This window comes from Ursus americanus, unplaced genomic scaffold (assembly GCF_024610735.1).
Source record: "Ursus americanus isolate L20-20 unplaced genomic scaffold, mUrsAme1.1.p SCAF_68, whole genome shotgun sequence".
NCBI classification, from domain to species: domain Eukaryota; kingdom Metazoa; phylum Chordata; class Mammalia; order Carnivora; family Ursidae; genus Ursus; species Ursus americanus.
The window spans coordinates 915964-935168 of NW_028273650.1; the positions used below are offsets into that span (position 1 = coordinate 915964).

At 50.3% G+C, this 19205-nt stretch overlaps 2 protein-coding genes and 1 long non-coding RNA gene across 6 annotated transcripts in view; 1 reads left to right on the top strand and 2 right to left on the bottom strand.

Moving 5' to 3' along the window:
• Positions 1-13820, top strand: part of LOC123803820 (ral-GDS-related protein-like) — a 59168-nt gene extending 45348 nt beyond the window's left edge. For 2 of the 3 annotated variants that reach the window (XM_087860522.1, XM_087860523.1), the window contains 2 exons: positions 12142-12246; positions 13587-13820. In XM_087860522.1, coding sequence (XP_087716648.1) covers positions 12142-12199 — 58 coding nt within the window. In that variant the 3' untranslated portion in view covers positions 12200-12246; positions 13587-13820. Of the gene's footprint in view, positions 1-81; positions 6395-12141; positions 12247-13586 lie in introns of those variants that run through there. The other variant, XM_087860521.1, reaches the window with a different exon arrangement.
• LOC123786490 (uncharacterized) overlaps positions 665-19205 on the bottom strand; it is a 126230-nt gene continuing 107689 nt past the window's right edge. The window contains exon 11 of one of the 2 annotated variants that reach the window (XM_087860504.1): positions 665-845. In XM_087860504.1, the coding sequence (XP_087716630.1) occupies positions 717-845 (129 nt within the window). In that variant the 3' untranslated portion in view covers positions 665-716. The remainder of the gene's footprint in view (positions 846-19205) is intronic. The other variant, XM_087860511.1, reaches the window with a different exon arrangement.
• Positions 6397-10543, bottom strand: LOC148106749 (uncharacterized). Its single transcript, XR_015723559.1, has 3 exons — positions 10409-10543; positions 8027-9145; positions 6397-7503 (listed from the first exon to the last, which is right to left on the bottom strand). It is a non-coding gene; the product is annotated as an uncharacterized LOC148106749 (long non-coding RNA).

Sequence of the window (19205 nt, forward strand, 5' to 3'; positions counted from 1 at the left end):
GACTCCAGCTGTGGGCAAACACTGGCAGGGACTCTTGAATGGAAGCTCCTGGGCAACTCACAGGTGTCCCTCTGTCCTTAGCTACACCCTGTCCTGCCAGCTGGAGCCCCGGTCCTAGCTGGTCAGCAGCACTCAAGAAGGAGAAGAACTGGCCGCAGTCAACCTCAGGGCTGTGCAAGTGTCCAGTGGCCCTGCAGAGATTCCTCAGCAGCTGCATCCTTGCGCCCTATTTACTCCACACCCCTTCCCCCCATCTATTTCCTTATGTAGGGGGCACCATTTAGTTGTTTTAAATAGTACCGTGATAGATTTGCATGTTAGGAGAGTAAAGCCCTTGTTTTGTTTTAGAGCCCATGTGTGTGGTTTGGGTCTTTTACTTCCTGCAGTAATGGAAAACTTGCACAGACTCTCATATTCGTTCCTGACCTAGGAAATCTTCCAGAGTCATCAGCTACTGTATGTGGGAGGAAGGAGAAGTGCCAGCCTTTCTCCCTAGCCACTGGAGGGCACCCCGAAATCCCCCTTACTCAGAGCACAGGTCCATTTCAGTCAATGAATTTGGGCAAACAGCAGAGACAGCCCCTCAGAACTCCTGAGATTTAGAGGTTGCAGGGACTTTCCCAGGAATAGCAACAACCACTGAAAGTGGGAGTCTTTAAGACTTGTACGCCCCAGAACTCCTTCCTGCCCCAGGACTGGGGTTGCCTTTCTCCGCTCTAAGGCCAGGAAGACTGTGTCCTGCTTCTTCCGTTGAGATGCTTTTTTGGTTTTGTGTTTGGTTTTGTATTGCCCCCGTATTTGGAACTTGTCGTATTGTAGTTCAATCTCTGGAACTGCATCAGCACCTAGTGTGGAAAAACACGGAAGGAGATCAAATCCTGCGTGTGAAGGGGACAAAGCCAGAGGAAGATAATTTGCAGATGGACTCAGGGCAGGCACGACTTTCCAGCCTCAGTCTCCCCGTTGGCCGTTTACCAAGTTTGGAATCTTTCTGGGATTCTTGTCAATGATCTCTGGATTCCCTTTCCTGCTTGCTTTGTGTGTTGGGAAAAGATGGGAGGGGTACTTTAAAGGGCACACCTGAGCCTGGTTCCATGAACATCTATGCTGACCTAGGAGCCAGGATTTCCAGCCTTCGTGCATCTCCTTATGCAGTTCTTCTGAAGCAGCAGTTCCCTCCAGGCCCCAGGCTCTGGGTCAGATGCACAATAGCTACTGTTCCCTGGCTGGCATCTGATGGATCAGGGACGGGCTCTTTCTTGCCAGGATAATGGGCCATATCCTTGACCAGAGAAACCCCACACTCTCCTTGCTGTCCGTCATGACTTTTAGGTCCATGTTTTCTGAAGTCCATCATCTCTATTTCTTTTATAATAATTTTTTTTATTATGTTAGTCAGCATACAGTACTTCCCTAGTTTTTGATGTAAAGTTCCATGACTCATTACTTGCGTCTAACACCCAGTGCACCATGCAATAGGTGCCCTCCTTAATACCCAACACCAGCCTATCCCAATCCCCCACTCCCCTCCTCTCTGAAGCCCTCAGTTTGTTTCCCAGTGTCCATAGTCTCTTGTGGTTCATTCCCCCTTCTGTTTACCCCCCCTTCTTCCCTTTCTTCTCCTACTGATCTTCCTACTTCTTATGTTCCATAAATGAGTGAAACCATATGATAATTTTCCTTCTCTGTTTGACTTGACTTAGCATTATCTCCTCCAGTCCCGTCTATGTTGCAGCAAATGTTGAGAAATCGTTCTTTTTGATGGCTGAGTAATATTCCATTGTCACTAATATTCAACAGTTTACACACTCAGTCTCAGTTTGCACACTTACACTGACTTGTCCAAAATTAGGTACTCAGCCTGAGCCCCCAGACCTACTGGGTCCCCTGCACATTGAAAGTGAGCAGATGAGAAGCATCTCGCATGCAACTGGTTGCCAAAACAAAGCAGGGGTACGAATACTTCTATCAGACAAAACAGAATATAAAAAAAAAAAAGAGAGAGTAGTGAGTCACAAAGAAGGACACTGTGTCCCAATCATGGAGACAATGCAACAAGAAGATAGAACAATTTTAAATTTTTAGACACCCATCATAGGAGGACCCAAATACATAAAACAGTTAATAACAAAAAGCAGGCAACTAATTGACTGTAATATAATACAGTAGGGGATCTAACACCCCCCTTCTATTAATGGACACATGATCCAAACTGAAAATCAACAAGGAAACAGTGGCTTTGGGTGATGCACTGGTTTAAACAGATGCATGCAGAACATTCCATCCTCCAACAGCACATACTCATTCCTTTCGATTGCACATGGAACGTCCTCCAGAGCAGATCACATATTAGGCTACCGAACAAGTCTCTACTAATTCAAAAAGATGGAAGTCATGGCATACATCTTTTCTGACCACAATGGTATGGACTAGAAATCAACCACAAGAGAAAAACCTGGAAAGACCATGAACACAAGGAGGTGAAAGAACACGCTCCCGAGAAATGAGTGGGTCAACCAGGAATTCAAAATAGGAAAAAAAATTACATGGAATCCAAGAACAATGACAAGACAAGCGTCCCAAAACTTTGGGATACAACAAAAGTGAATCTTAGAGGACCGGTTACAGCAATACAGGCCAGCTCCAAAAGCAAGAACAATCTCCCATCCCATCACCTGACACAAAGGGATCTAGCATAAGAACAGCAGAGAGCTCTAGAGCAGGGGATCAGCCTTGGTGCGTTGGAGCTCTTGCTGTTGGGCCCATGCATAGCTTCCGTCCTTGCTCCATTTCCCAGCAGGTATGGTGTTCTTTCCTTTCCTGCACAACAACTCCCACCATGTCCACTGGGGAATCAACCCTTTATGGAATTCTAGAATGCTAGAAACTGCCAAAAAGGCCCAGGAAACAACCGTGCCTTCCCCATTTGGTATATCAAGGTGCCGATTAGCTTTCTCTTTGGGGAACATTCAACAGTGGTTTTTGAGATGTTGTCTTAGGCCTGGATCCCCTGGGGATCTCGTGAAAATACAGATTCTGATTCAGTAACACTGGGAGGGACCTGAGACTCTGCATTTCCAACACGCCCTCTGCGGATGCTGAGGCCACTTGTCCACGGACCACCCTGACAAACGGCGCCAGCAGGCCATTTGACCAAAGTTATCTGTTTCACCACTGAAAACAGAATTTTCAGCAACAGTTTGGCCGCAACGAGGAGGCCTTTTTATTGTCGGGAAGATAAACAGCCAGGGCAGGGCTTTGTCCACACCTGCAGGCCTCTCCTCCTCTTCTCTTCCAGGGCATATGGAGGCAGGATGGAAGGAGGTCAATAGTTTAGGAGCTTCTTTAGGTCAGTGGGTTTTCTTTCCTGTGCCCTCCTGTATCTCTGCGATGTGTGCAGAGCACAAAGTCCTTCCAAGAGGGATGGCCGAGGCTGGAAGGGGGTTAGGTGGGAGCCTGAGCTCCTGAGTCAGCCCTGGCACGTGGGCAGAGGCAGGCGCTAGGGGCCACTCTGTGTGTGGTGCACGGGCTCCCTCGCAAGTCCCCATGAACGGGCCAGAGGAGCTTCAGAGAGGACGGGCAGAAGACCCAATATTGCTCCAGGCGACAGAGGAGGGAAAAGACTGAGGTTGGTTCATGGCTGAATGGGCTTGGATGTGGCTGCAGGATGGAAAGTGGCTGCAGATATACTACAGCCCCGTTCAGGGTAGTCTTGATAGAATGCAGCGACGGGAAATTCTTTCGAGCATTTCAAAATTCTTTCAATTCTTTCAGGTGGTATGGAAAGAAAAGCAGCCTGAGGAAAGAATATACATTGGCTCGTGGCAGTGGTAGATGATTTGGCTCATTGGTCAGGGACTGGGAGGAAGAAGATTTATGACAATTAGTCCTGGGGAACAGACATGTAGGTGGACCCATGGGAGTGGGCACCAGGTATGATGATCTTTGCATCACACATTGACATCCGCCCAAGTGCATTCAACCTGGAAAAGGCACTAAGCAGCCGAGTACATCTTGGCCACTTGATATCCATTCTAGCCTCTCGCATTGCCCATCCCAGTGCTAGCATAACGGGCTCAGGAATGGACATGGTGACAAGGATGGAAGGCAGGGCCCCAAGACCTTCCCATTTCTTCTTTCAGCAACTGTGCTCTGAGCACTCAGCCTGTGCCAGGTGAGTTGGTGCGCCCCAGTGCAGTCTGCAAATGGCCAAGTTGTTTCTGCTGTTCTGATGGAGAACACCTTGAAAGCAAGACGTGTGAAAGAACAGAGCAGATATTATACTCCAGTTACCAGCACAGTGTAGTAGGGAGGGCTAGGGAGTCACAGGAGAGGAGGGTCTGGAAGGCCTCCACATGGTGACATCTGCTGGTAGCAGATTGACAAGAGGGAGCAAGAGCTGCACACCTCTGGGAACAGTGTGTCAGGGAGAGGGCACCGCTGGGGCCAAATCTCTCAGACAGAAACTAGTTTGACCAGAGAAGATTCGGAAAGTGGCCAGAGTGGCTGGTGGAGGCTGGGAGGTGAGAACAAGAGATGGCAGTGGATGGGAGGGCCAGGTGCCGAAGCCTGGTCGACTGAGTTAGCTATCTGTTTGTCTCTGAGAACACTACTAGAAAGCTTAGCACTTCTGAAGCGTGATATTTCCTAGCTCCCAATTCGGGGGGGCCTGGAATCTCCGCACAGTTGAGACTGGGTGTTTCTGCCCCCAGGTCTCTGTGTGATGCGATCTGCGCCTCACCCGAGGCCCAACTGTGGTAAGATTTGCTCCCAAGTCACTGATGTGACTAATGTCAGGATTTAGCTCAGACTCAACAAAGTGGGTTTAAGCGAAATCCTGAATTTGAGTTCTTTTCTGCCTATTAGCCTGGGCACTCCCTAGGTTCCTTCCTCTGTGGGCCTTTATGTAGGGCAGTTCTAAACACCAGTGCTTGCTTCCCCAGTGCAGGGATACAGGAAAGAAAGGAGGGGAACAGAAGAGAGTAACAGGAAAGTGACAATGTTCTGTCATATTCTCTTGGTCAGAAACCTATTAGCAACCAGGCAGTGGATAGACAGGGAGGTATATAGCACGGGTGGGGATCCCTGGGAGCCACTGTGGAGTCAACGTGGTGGTATAGTCAGCACATTTCATCCAGACCATGAAACGGAGGTAAGCTTTAAAGTCGATGTGTGTTATGTTAACATGGGTTTGACTCCTGTGTGGCACTTAAGAGACAAAAAGAAAGAACAAAGAGAAAACAAACAAAAAACCAGTCTCAAATGTAGAGCACAGACTGGGGATGGCCAGGTGGCGGGATGGGTGAAATAGGTCATGGGGATTAAGAGTACACTTATGGTGCTGAGCACTGAGTAATATACAGAACTATTGAGTCCCTGCTGTTCACCTGAAAGGAATATAACACTGTCTGTCAATTATAGTGTAGTTTCAAAACTTAAGAAAAATCGGTCCTATGAGATCTAAGCTTAGAATACGCAGAGTTTCCTCATGAGGTCTCATCGGGCTGAACGTCAATCCACACGAAAGGTAAATGAATATGTCCAAAGACAAAAGGACAGTCTGTTTCTATGGAAAGGCCAGGGCCCACCTCTGTGTTCACGTAAAAGGTAACGTCCTATGCTACTGGCAGTTGGAGCAGAGTTTCACTCGAGTCCTATTGGAGCGATGCTCCTCTGGTGTTCTCATTCTACTTGGTTGTGTGTCTTCACGAAGTAATTGAAATAACGATTCCTAACCTTTGTCTCGTGGATGAAGCAATATTCGACTATTGGTAGCCATCGAACGTTTGTAGCGGGAACAACTTTCGGAAAATATTTAGCATTCGTATCTCTCATCGTATTACAGATAAGGAAGCTGAAGCCCAACAAGGGCACCCGGGGAACAATAACACAGAGGAGGTTCTCCTGACACCTGGTTCAGGGTCCTAACTCATTGAGGAAGTGTGAAGAACGCCCAACCCTCCAGGGTCAATGGACATATCATTTGAACGTGTCATTTTTAAAGAAAAGTGAAATGCAGTCAAACATGGAAAGACAGAAAATAACATCCTTTTAAAGAAAATCCACTATGATCCTCTACACTGTTTCTTACGTTCCACATATGAGTGAAAACTGATGAGAATCATAGGGGAAAGGAGGGAAAACTGACCGGGAAGCCATCAGAGACGGAGCAAAACCATGAGGGGCTCTTAAGCACAGAGAACAACTGAGGGTGGCTGGAGGGGAGCTGGGTGGGGGGATGGGGCAATTGGGTGAGGAGCATAAAGGAGGGCACGTGATGTGATGAGCACTGAGTGGTATATGCAACTGATGAGTTATTCAACACTACATCTGAAATAAGGATGGACTGTATGTCGGCTAATCGAATTTCAATAAAAAAATAACGGAAATCCAAGGTTCTGTGTTTTCTTGTTTTCAATACGAAAAATACCGGATGATTTCTTTTCTTCCCACAAGCAATGAAGGGAGCTAGCCTATTCAAGGTGAGGCAGTTTTCAGGGCATGCTGCCTTTTTCATTTCAGCCCTAAAGAGACTTTCAAACATGCTTTCAGTTCCAGGCCTCTTGCCCTTCGAGTCCATTCTGAGCACCCTTGACAGGGTGGCAAAAACTTTGTTTCTTCAAGGTGGGTCACCTCAAGCAGGTAACATCTGTACTTGCCACAGAGTTACTACAGGTGTGCACCCTCCATCACTTACAAGTGCCTCTCGACAAGATTTCCTCACAGGCGGCATGAATACTGGTGGCTGATGGTTTTCTCTTTGATGACATTGATCCCATTTTTTCACTTGCACGATGACTGGGAGTCGGCTCTCGGTCTCATTCCTGGTGGTGATACAGCTCTCCAGCTCCACCTCAAACATGTCCATCTCCTCTCTCCCAGAGAGGAACCTGGAGAACTTAGGGACCATGAACTGGGAACACAGAGCAAACATATAAAGGTCTTGCCTGACTTCAGCTCAGCATAGGAGGGACATACTGTTCCCCTTTGGTTTGACCCCAGTGTAATTTAGTACTCTAACCTTCTTTGCCATTGACTCCAGACAGTGGCTCACCAAGACGGGAGGGATACGGAGTTCCTTGCAGACACGCCCACACACCACGTTCATCACCTTCTAGCATGTAAGACTATGTCCCTCATCTGATTAAGAAACTCTTCAAACGTTAATGGATCAGAGTGCAATGAAAGTCTAACTTGGAGGAAGGGCTGAGCTCGGGGATCCGTCCAGTCATATGTCTCACTGCTCCCATCATCCACGTAGGTGCTGCACAAAATGGACAAGGTCCCATTTCCAGTACACAGCTCATGCTGGCCCATCATACATATTCCTATCCTCTTGCGATCACATAGCGTCATGACCCCATCATCATGCCAGTGCTTCTCCAGTTCATGCTACTCTCTTACTCCACTAATGAACCTTTTTCATCTTGAAAGTGCAGTCCAATAATATTCATTTTCATAGCTTCACAAAATAGGATTTGGCCATGCTTTAATGGATATGACCTGCAAGGCACAGGATAGAAAAGAAAAATAAATTCACGTACAGGACATTCAGAATACTTACAATCTTTGTGACGTTAAAGACATTAGCAATGAAGTAAAAACACAATCCACAAGATGGGAGACCATATTTGCAAACTGTCTATCTGGCAGGGGCTCAATATCCAGAATGAATAGAGATCACATGAACTCAACAACAGACAACAAAATGAATGCAATGCGTGAATGTGCAAATTGGGAATAGGCATATCCTCAAAGATGTGCACGTGAAAAGAAATTTGAAAAGATACATCACTAATGTTAAGGGAAATGCAAATTATAAAAAGCAATGAGATACCATTTTACATCCTTTAAGATGACTCTTCCAAAAAAAAAAAAAAAAGCAATCAGAAGGGAAAAAAAGAGCAAGTGTTGGCCAAGATGTGGAGAAGATGGAAGCCTTATTCAGTGTGTGTGGTAGGAATGTTTAACAGCATAGTTGTGAAATCAGTATGGTAGTTTCAAAAAAAATGAAAATTAGACTTACTATGTGTTCCAGTAACTCCACTTCTGGGGTGTATACCCAAATTAATTGACAGCATGGTCTTGAAGACATATCTGAACACACATTTTCATGGCATCATTATTCATAATAGCTAAACCATGAAAGCAATCCAAGTATCTGTCGAGGGAGGAACAGATGTTGTATGTACACATATTGGAATAGCATTGATTCTTCAAAGTGGAAGAAGACATTGACATATGCCACAACATGGGTGAACCTGGAGGATATTATGCTAAGTAGATGAGTATTCATGAAAATACACACTTTGACTTCACTCTTAGGACCTACCTAGAGTAAATTGCCAAAGACAGTAGAATGGTGTTGCCAAGGGCTGGAAGTAGGCGGTCATCGGAAGTTTCTGATTCACGGTATAGAGTTTGAGTTTTACAAGATACAATGAGATGTGAAGCTGGGTTACAGGGAGGTTGTTCAAACATATTAATGCATGGAATACACTTAGAATGTACTCCATGAACTTAATGGACTTAACGACATGAAAATAAATGTAAACTGCAAATACGGAGAAACGAACTCGGGACAATTTCGTCTAGCCATTTATATCCTTTCGTTTAAGTCCCATCTCAGACATTTTGCTTCAGCCATTTTCCGTGAGGCGACTTTGATCAAACAAAATGTTCTCATTCTGTGCCCACTTGGAAGCTTACAATCAGAATTTTCCAAAACATGAACAGTTTTTTCAAAAGTTACTATCTGAGGTCACTTATTAAGACTTTCTATTCTTTGACAAATTGTTAAATGGAACAAAATTTTAAAATTCTATTTCATCTGCTTTAATTTTAATTCACTGATTTTTAATTTCAGAATCGACTTTCTATGCCAATGGCTTGAAGTTTTTAACCCCTAGGATAACCTACTGGCTTTCGGTTCTGCTGTTTTCAGTTTTGTTTACGTGACGTTCTTTTTACCATGTCCAATTTCCTGATGCTCTCTATGAATATGAAAATATTTTTTTGCTCCAGTTGTTTTGATACATTTGACATACAGAACTGTGTATGTTTAAGATACCTGGCGTAATGATGTTCCTTTCGTATACTGTGAAACGATCGCCAGAATAAATTTAGTCCGCCGCCATCATCATCTCTACAGATACAAAAATGAAGTAAAAAGAAAAGAAAGAGAGGTTTTTCTTTGTGATGAGAACTCTCAGAACTTGCTCTTTTCACACCTCTCAAATACACCATAGAGCAGTAATGAACTGTAGTCCTGGGGTGTACTGTAAATCCCTATTCCTTATTGATCTGAAACTGGAATTTGTACCTTTTCACCATTCACTCAATTCCTGCACCCCCCCCGCCCTCTGCTTCCGGTTACTTTTATCTGATCTCTTGTTCTGAGTTAGTCTTCCTCCTTTTCTCTTCTTTGTCTCAGATTACACAGAGAAGGGAAAAATAGAGATCCTGCTCCTTTGCTCTGTGACTCTGCAAAGGCACTGCGTTGAGGACCCCCGAGAAAAGGCATGGCTTTCTTTGCTGGTGTGCCTGCGTGGGGCTGTGCCACCTGAGCTGGAGAACTGGGTGCAGGGCGCTTCCTTGTCCATGGTACCTGGTGAGTTCTGCTGGAGGAACTGGAGCAGGAAGAGTCAGGCAGAGGCCATTGTGGTTGTCGCCCCTGCCCAGAAACAGCTTGAAAGTTTTAGTAGCATTCTGCAGTCTAGGTGCTTAAGAGGGGAGGTGGGCTCCAAGATCTTCTCAATTATTCATTCAGTAACTACACACTGAGCACTGCCCTATGCCAGGTATCTTGCTGGGCCCGTGCGCGGAGCTGAAATTATCTAGGGCTCCTTTGCTTTAGGAGCTCCCAGTCTACACATGGACCAAAGCTCCAAAGTGAACGCACGTGAAAGAAAAGAGCAAGCGCTCTGTACTAGGAATGAAGTGTGCTACGGAGGAAGGCTGGAGAGTCATTGCATGGAAAGATATGAAAGGCCTCACTGAGGCTGAGGTTGCTGAGAACAGATTGACCAAAGGGAGCTAGACCTGCACACGTCAGGGAGCAGCGTTTCAGGAAGAAGTGACTTGTGCTGCAGACACTCAATAACAGAAGCCAGTTTGGCCAGAGGAGTGAAAAAGGCAGCCAGGGTGGCTGCAGGGACACTAGCAGGAGAGCAGAGGGGAGGGAGGAAGGCAGGGACAGATGCTGAGGCCTGGGAGACTGTTACTTATCTAGAGTTGCCCCGGGACTGCATTGCCCTGATACCCTGCACGTGCAGGTGCATCGCTTTAATTTCTAACAGTATTTGTGGGTGAAGAATGCGGGCCCAAATTAGCATGGTTCCCCAGGCTCAAGGTGTGTCAGTGGCTGCGGCTGTGACCAGGGCCATACTGGAAGAGGATTTTGTCATACCTTGGCTCACGTGACTCGGGATGCCATCTGGACTCAGAACCTGAGTTCCTGTGTGTCTTTTGGCCTTGGCACTGCCTCCGTTCTCTATCCTGTGAGCCTCTGTAGATGGCAGCTCAAAACATCGGTGCTTGGTTCTGCTTCAGAGAGAGAGAAGAAGAAGGGAAAGGGAAGGAGTGAGTAGTGGAACATGATGGAAAGTAACTAGGGAGTGAGAAACTCTTTGCATGACATGTAGAGAAGCTCTAGGCATGGTACTTCATCACGTTGAATATGTCCTGTGGGTCAAAAGCCAGTCACTGACCACTTAGCGGTTACAGTCTGATGCCTATACCACAGGTCAGGATCCCTGGGAGCCATGGTGAAAGCCGCTCCCCTCATAGACCCAAACGAGGTAACGGGGTCTCGTTCTTCATATAACGGGAAACAATTGCATGGTTTTACTACAGAGGTTGACAACGCCTGCATCTTCTTGCTTTTCCAGACCATCATGGTGCCCACCTTAAAATGAGGCCAAGAGGGAAAGTGACAGTTGCAGTATTACAGGGCTGGAACCCAGGCCTCTTCTGAGCGGCCCTCCATGCCAAGTCCCACCCCTTCTTGTAATTCTTCCATCTTGAAAATTGTGCCTCAGATACACAGGGGACCACCCCACACATGTAATAAATACTCTTATCCACAGACACCAGAGGATGTCCCAAGGAAGTAGATTCTAGCCTGATCCCCACACTGCAGGCTGGGAAAGTGGGGACTACGTGAGAGACGCAATGACATAGGACACACAAGGGCACAAAGAAACACAGAACGTAAGGTCTGAATTCAGCTCTGCCTCCTGAAGCTTCGGACCCTAGTTCCATTTCCAGAGAGTGGTGGCTATGGCCTTTTTGGCTCATTGTGTCCAGTTCAGGAGATGACATGGGGGAGAAAGCTAAGGAGTCAACTGCCAAGAAGGGGCTCTGGATAGGTCTGACTGAACACATGGTCCCAGGGATTAGAATCTTGAAAGAGTGACCTCACTTCCTCTGTGATAGGCCCCAACTGAACTTAGAACTCTGGTAACCGGGCACCCAGATTCAAAAGACAACCTGCTCTCCAGCTCACTTGAGTGGAGACGTTCGAGAGAACAGGATGTTCTCTTGCTGCCTTCCTCCCTTCAGGGTCTCTGGGCCCAGGCAAGCCCAGAGAGAGAGACTTGCAAATAATTGTAGACGTCGGCTCAGCCCGCTTTTCCGAGCCCTCTGGACATGTGGCAGGAGACACCAACAGGTAACACGAGGCAGCTCAGGGCAGCCCACTGGAGAGCAGGCAACAACTGTGATGTCACCTCAGCAGGCCCACACCTCTTGCCCCTCATTATGTGTGTCCCTGTGTGTGTGTTGGGGTGGGGGGCTGGTTGTCTATGTGTAGAGAAGGGGACAGAGGATGTGGGACACACCCTTCCTGGGCAGAAGGAAGCTGCCAGGTGTTGGAAGCCTGGCCCATCTTTCATGTTCACACCCCAGGTCATAGCAGGCAGGATGAGAAGCTGAGCACTGGGGACCAAGCTCAACTACCTCGATGTTAATCACGAGCTCTAGAGTTTCATCCGGCTACCTCCTTGCTCGATGTCTTTTCAGCTGCCCCTCTTTGCCTCAACTGGAGAGCAGGATTTCTAATGGGGGTGGCCCCTTGCGGCAATGTCCCGGGAGGACACTAATGTCTCTTGACCCCATGTCTATGGGGCACTGCATTTTCAGAGCTGCACCCAGGAGGTCATCGAAGAGCTGGTCTGGAACTTCAACTACAACACCCTAGACAAGTGGCAGGTGCACCAGGCCACCCAGGATCAGTGCCGCTCTGAGGTGAGAATGGGAAGAGGGTTCCACGCACCCAGGGCCCAACACAAATATGGGGACAAACCTGGGGCCCTCCCATGGTGTTTCCACATGAGTGCCCCGCAGGCCCAACCACAAAGTCATCCCAGTATCCACACCTCCACCACCAGCTGTGGGAGAAGGTAGGAAGACACTCTTCCCATAGGTGGGAATGGTAGAGAATAGTGGTCATGTTTTTTGCAGTTTGGGGCGTGGGTTATTCTGTTTCATTCTGTTTTGTGTGACTTTTCCCACAGCCATGAGTGTCTTTGCATTTTGCTACTGTTTTGAGTATTTTCTTGACTCACCCCAGCCATCCTGTGTAGAACCCAGCTCCACTGTCCTTGGAGAACGTGTCCAAGGCCTTATGAATCCTCACCCCACACAGGGTGATTGAACATAAAAGGAACGGTGGGAGGAAGCCATTCTATATGTTCCTCTGTAACGTATCACCTCTCAGAACACATCGACTCATTGTATGTCCCCCGGGTCACAAGCTGTGTCCTCATATGTCTTTTTGGACCTCCGTATGGGAGGTTGTCTGCCACTGTGATTCAGCCTTTCAAGCACAGATTGGGTGCAAGGCCTCTGATGCCTCCTGGCCCAGGTAGTGGACTCTGTCTTTTCAGAGTTCAATCCAGGCCATCTTTGAGGAGCTGCTTGCTCCAAGGGCTCAGCTACTCCATCTCCCTTGACAAGCAGCAGGTGCCTCAGCCCACAACAACATCCAATGCTGGTCTGGGGTGAGAACAGGTCCAGATTGATGTCCAATCTCAGGACCCACAGATGATCACGGCAAGGCCAGAACCCACACTAGAAACAACCGGCTCCCCTGGGGCCTGCCGAGGAAGGTGGATTTCCCCTGAACCTTTCTCCCCACCTGAGGAACAGAGCAGGCCGCAGCAGCCTAGGGAAATGCCATGCATTCCATGCTCTGGACAGTTCTCAGGCCCAACGTCTATGATCTCGAGCAGCGTTGGAGATGCTAAGCCTCTGCTTTCTCCTGTCTGCAGTAGGGATGTTGACTGATGACTCAAAGGCATACAGTTCTTAATAAAGCCTATTCAGAGAGAGAAAGGCTGTGGTGGCTCAGCTAACAAGATGTGTTGAAGTGACCAATGCTTTCTCATTTCACCCCTAAAGGCAATTGTACTTTCAAGCCTAGAGCCTTTTTCTGGGTGGGCCCTCAAGTCCCTTTTCTTGCACAAGTTCCCGAAGGGATGGGACTCTCTGGTCTGAGCACCAGACCCTGATCATCCTGGTGGTTCGTGGTGTTGAAGCTGACTCCATTGCCCCCCACACCCCCCTTCTCTACCTGGCGGGAAAAGGAATCATCCCTGTCCCTGGATGAGGCCCACATGATGCTGAGGCTCAGAGAAGGCACAATGGAGCATCTCGTACAGTCCCTGGTGCCATCCTTCCCAGATGGGAGCATCTCAACCACCCCAATGATCTTCTGCATGTACGAGATGTTCACTTCAGCCACACAGGTCCTGGGCCAGCAGTTCAATAGGTGAGTGCCCACCCCATGCACAGCACAGGGTGAGCCTCCCATCTACTGGGTGTACATCTCGGGAATGGCACCACCCCTCTCTGACCTTCCCTTTCCTCTTCTGAAAAGTGGGGTGGTTAAGAGGATGAACCTCATACAGTTACTGTAGGAAATCATGGGAGGAAACATGGCACGGGCTACTCTGGTGCTTGGCTCTGTAGAAAGGGCTCCTGGACGTGCTGGGTATCTTCTTGCTTAATAGTTCTCTCTCTCCGGTCAAGAAGCTCTCAAGTGCAACCCTCACAGGCCGGTGGCCCTTCTGGGTTGACGAAAGGAAATGCAAAGCAGGCAGTTTCTCTATGTGCAAAGGACTTCTGAGATTCCATCTAGATGGTTCTGGTAGTTGTCCTTTGTGTGAGCAGCTCAGGGGCACACTGGGAGCAGGCAGACCAGCCCACGGGCCACTCAGGATTTGGAAAGTGCGGGCTGGGAAGTAGTCGTTCAAGAATGTATATTAAGCACCTAGGAATGTGAATGGAGAGAGGAGATACAGTGTCTGGGTCTCAGTTCTAGTCAGAGGGTCAGATAGGCACTCTGCACACCCTAAGCACGCATGTCCAATGGTTGTTAGATGTGATATCTTCGTAGCCTCCTCTAGCTTTGAAAGGATCCACCGAGAGCTGGATCATAGGACAGATGAAATGATCAAGTAAAACTGGGACAGGGGTTTGGGTCCAGAAGCAGGGCTGGCTGCCTCCACAGAGCAGGGTGGGGGACTACAGGGGTGGTGGCTGGGGAGGGATTTGCTGAACCAGGGATCTCACCGATCTCTTGATTTCCAGTGGGTGGGCTTCATCTGGGGGGCTTCATGTGAAGAAGCAGATGAGTCAAAGAAGGCTGTGGAGGGGGTCCCGGGCCCTCTGGGCGGCAGAGCACAGTCTGGGCTCAGTGGGTGCCTGAAACACCCATCCCTTTGACGGTCCCAACTTGCTCTGCCTGCCCCTCCCTGCTGACCACCCCAACCGGGGCCAAGAACCGAGGGTGTGCTGAGCCGACCACTCACAAATCTGCCTCCAACCTGAGCCTTGATACTGGTGTGCATGGAGCATAGAGTAGACCAGGCCCATGGCCAGGTAGAGGAGAGGAGAAGTGGAAAAACCAGACTCATTCAGGTTTTCTGGAGGACCAGGCCTTCCACTACGAGGGCAGCTAGAGAGGGGTTGGAAGGGGGCTGGGGCCATCCTCTGGGACCCATACAGAAAGAACGGTGCTGTGGGAGTAGCATGTGCAATGCAAGGCCAGGCCTCTGACTCTGTTCCACATATGACTCTCCCCAGCACCCTGTCTCCCTTCTTGGGTACCTGGCCTGACCAGAATTTGCAGGCTATCTATCAGTCCCTGGGCCGTGACCGTGTCGAGATCAAGGTGGCCTATGTGCATGGGGCCATGGTTCTGAAGTGGCATGCCTGGGACCTGACAAACCATGTCCCCCTTCTCCTGATGCAGCGGGAACTTCTGGCGCTCACTGAGGCAGAGGTGGAGGGTAAGGGGGATGGCAAGCTGGGAAGGCTAACTGGGATGGGGTTCATGGGCTGGGTATTCCTTTCAAGGCCATGGGGTCTGTCCTGGTTTTGCAAAGGCATACGGAAAGTCAGTGATGTGGATGAACCTTTCTCTGTCTCCTGCCCCAGTGCCAGCTCCAGGGCTCCTTCCAGCGGCAGAGCCAGGAACAGGGCCTCCTATAGAGCTAGAGGCGACCCCGGCTCTGTGTCAACTGTCACCTGCGGTGTCAGAGCCAGCCTCCCCTCCGTCAGCTGTTCCAGAACTGCAACCCGTGCTCCCATCTTCTGCATGTGTGCCGGGTGCTGAGCAGCAGTCAGCTGGACCACCCTTTTTGCTGGAAAGTTTCACTCAGGCAATAGCCACAGAGCCCACCGCGGCCCCAGAGGCTTCCTGCCACCGCTGTGTCACCCCAAAGAACCAGCTGGGTGAGGAGAAGCCCGACCTCCTGGACTTCCCTCCCAGGCTGGTGGCAGAGCAGCTCACGTATATGGATGCGGTGAGCAGCTGGGCTCTCAGGGTGGGCCAGGGGCAGGCCTTCCTTCTGCTCTCACCTGCCCCACACCTGCCTTTCCCTGATGTGGACTCCTATGGTCTGGGACCAAATCTCAGCTCCACCACTTCCCAACCCTGTCAACCCATCAAGGCGCTTTGTTCAAGCTTTCACTGTCCAAATGCGGACTGTAGCGAGAGACCCTGATAAGCACTGATACAGAGGTACTAGGGAGAAGAAATGAGCCAGAATGGAGAGACCAATGGGCAGGCCCTGGTCCCGTGGGTGGAGGAGGGCAGCTCCCTGTGTTCAGTCAAGTCCATGGGTCACCCACTCATGTGCCTTGGAGGATGAGTACCCTCAGCATTGATTAGGCATCTGATGTGTCCATGAGGACAGGGCAGACGGAAAAACGTGTGGTTGCAGCTCCCGTGTGAGAATGTGCATCTGAAAGGGGGGAAGGACCAGGGGGATGACCAGTTGGAGGGGAGCGGAAGAAGCCCCCTTGGGTTGGACCACCTTGCAGTGCCACCTGGAGCTGGGAGTTCCTGAGCATGATCAGGGTGCCAATGCCCTCCTTCCTTCCCTTGCTCTGTTTGCTCCTGGGTCATTGTGTACTGGGTTCCCTCAGGGAAAAGCAATGGAATGAAATCCACGGTCTCCAACCAGGCTCAGGCCAGATTCTCAGCTCCCTGAGGTCCAGCTCTGACCTGTGACCCTACGTAGGACATGAGTCTTGCATGGGAAATGGCTGGGTGAACCAAGGTCCCCCTGTTCTCTAGGAGCTGTTCAAGAAGCTGCTGCCCCATCAGTGCCTGGGCTCCCTCTGGTCCAAGCGCAATAAGCCTGGCAATGAGCACCTGGCACCCACAGTCCGGGCCACTGTCGCCCAGTTCAACGGTGTGGCCAAGTGTGTCATCACCACCTGCCTTGGCAACCCAAGCATGACAGCCCGGGACAGGGCCGTGGTGGTGGAGCACTGGATCAAGGTGGCCAAGGTATGCAACGGGAAGCCCAGCCGAGGTGCTCTCCTGAGTCTCGGGCACTGCTCTTCCCTTGATCAGGTCTCAGGGTGAAAGGCCCTGGTCTTTGCCCTAGGGACTGTGGAGTCCCTAGGCTCTTCCGTCCAGGGGCATGCTGACCTCGCCTTGCATGGCCCCATGCTAGGATGCTCGGTTTCTGCCTGGCTCCTTCCTTGGAGTGAGGGAAAATCCTCCTCCTCCTCTGGGCCTCACGTGTGCCCTTCGGCAGGTCCCTGGACAGCTGCTTCCTCCAGCAGGAGCACTTTCCCCTGAGGGGGACTGAAGCTTGAGAGCCAATAAGGTGCCAGCTCCCCAAGTGACAGCCCATTCTCTTCCCTCCCCAGGCCTGTCAAGCCCTGAGGAACTACTCGTCCTTACATGCCATCCTCTCGGCTCTGCAGAGTGTCTCCATTCACCGCCTCAAGAACACGTGGGGGAAGGTTTCCAGGTGAGTAGGCCTCTCTCCATGGAGGGACCAGGATGGACGAGGGAGCTCCCAGAGGCTTGTCCTCTTCCCCCTCAGGCAGCTTGGACCTTCTGGGAGGCGGCAAACCCCGACCACAGGACCTGGGCTGGTGGGTGGGTCTCTCAGCCTCCCTGGTGAGGAGGCCACCATGCCTCCCGCTTTAGAAATCAGTTTTGCCAAATGTCCCACACGGGGCTGAGCTGCATTAAATCTCTTCACGTGTTTCCTTGACAGCCACTAAGCTCTCTGCCCATTTGAACCCCAAATTGACCCAAACAGCGTTTCTCAATGAATATGGGAAGGGAGGCCCAGGACGAGCCACATGAGAGCTCCCTCCCATGTCCTACAAAGACCTTAGTGCTCAGAGGATCCCAGAAGAAACCCTCAACCAGGCAGGTTGACACTCTGGGGTTCTCAAAGAAAAGGCACTCGCACTCAACCCTGCCACATTATTCGTCCATTGATCCTGCCTCCCTTGCCTCTCTTCAGGAAGCCATTGAGGATCTTTCAAAAGCTGTGCAGCAAGGACACCGCACAGGGCAGGAACCTGCTCATCAAGGTAGCCTGGAAGGTGCAGGTCTGGAAAGAGAGGAGGGGTGGGAGGGAACAGGGTCCTGCGAGGATGAAGTCGGGAATGGTCTGAAGCATTCCTTGGGGAGGGGAAGCCTTTGTCATGAATGTGGTGACAGCCTAGGTGAGGATGCCGTTGGCAGTGAGGGGGCAAGCAGGTGGTGTCCAAGCAGACTCCCTAGCCTACACACCCTCTCTGTGTCGACAGCTGGTCCACGTGGGGGCCTCTACAAACCTGGAGAGCCCAGAGGACAGACCTGTGCTCAGTGATGGGGTTGGGCTGGGTTGAGGGCCACAACAATGATGAGAGTAATAGGACCCTGAGTCCTCAGGAGACCATGGGAGATAGGTGGAGTTGTCACGTTTCCCGATGAGAAAACAGGCTTGGGGAGGCCAGGCTGCAAGCTCAAGGTCACACATGGAGTGAATGTTGGAATGAGATTGTTCTGGAATCACTCACGGCCTGCTTCTGGATAATGGGGCCTCAGGATCAGTATGAGTTAGGTCAGATGTCTAGGTTCTGACGTCCAAGATGGTGGGGGCAAGTGGCCTGAGGGTATGATGGTCTCAAGGAACTTGTCCTTGGCCCTGCAGGAACGACCGTCCAATAGATTTGCCACCCTGGTGATGGCCCTCCGGGGAGCCCAGAAGAGGATGCAGAAGAAGGTGAGTGTGCCTGAGGCCCAGGGCCTCCAAAGTCAGAGGAGGAGGAGGGCTCCTCCCTGAGGGCTGGAAGCCTCCCAAAAAGGAAAGATCAGGAAGGGGGGGGGTCCTTCCCACTCCAGCTGCGGCTCCTGGGGCCACAGCTTCTACAATTCTTATTTCAAAAGGACCAGGAGGAGGGTCCAGAAAGGTCCATAGAGAATGGGTTTTGCAGGTGGGGAGGGACCGACCTAGTGCTCCATTCCCTGGCATTTTTGAAAAGCAGGCCCTGAAGGTGATGAGGAGGAGTGTGATGTTCTGGGAGGGGGAGGGGAAAGGGAACCCGTTGGGGGGGAGGCTGCTAAGGGTCCTAGGCTGCTCCACGTGAGCCCCTGGGGTGGGCTAGGAGGCTGGAGCGTTTCAGTGGAGGGTCCCTGTGGACACCAGCGAGCAGGGACTCATCCCAACCCTCCCCCTCATGACACAGGGTGTCGTGCCTTTCCTTGGCACTTTCCTCACCGAGCTGGTGATGTTAGATACCGCCATGGAGGACTATCTGGAGGTGGGTGAGCCTGAGGATTGTGGGGGAGGGACCAGAATCCGGAGGTTTGGGAGCAGAGCGCCCCTGTACTGAGCCCTGAGCTCTCAGGACTCGGCAAACCTCCCCTCATGACAGCCTCACGGCTACCCTGTGAGCCTGGG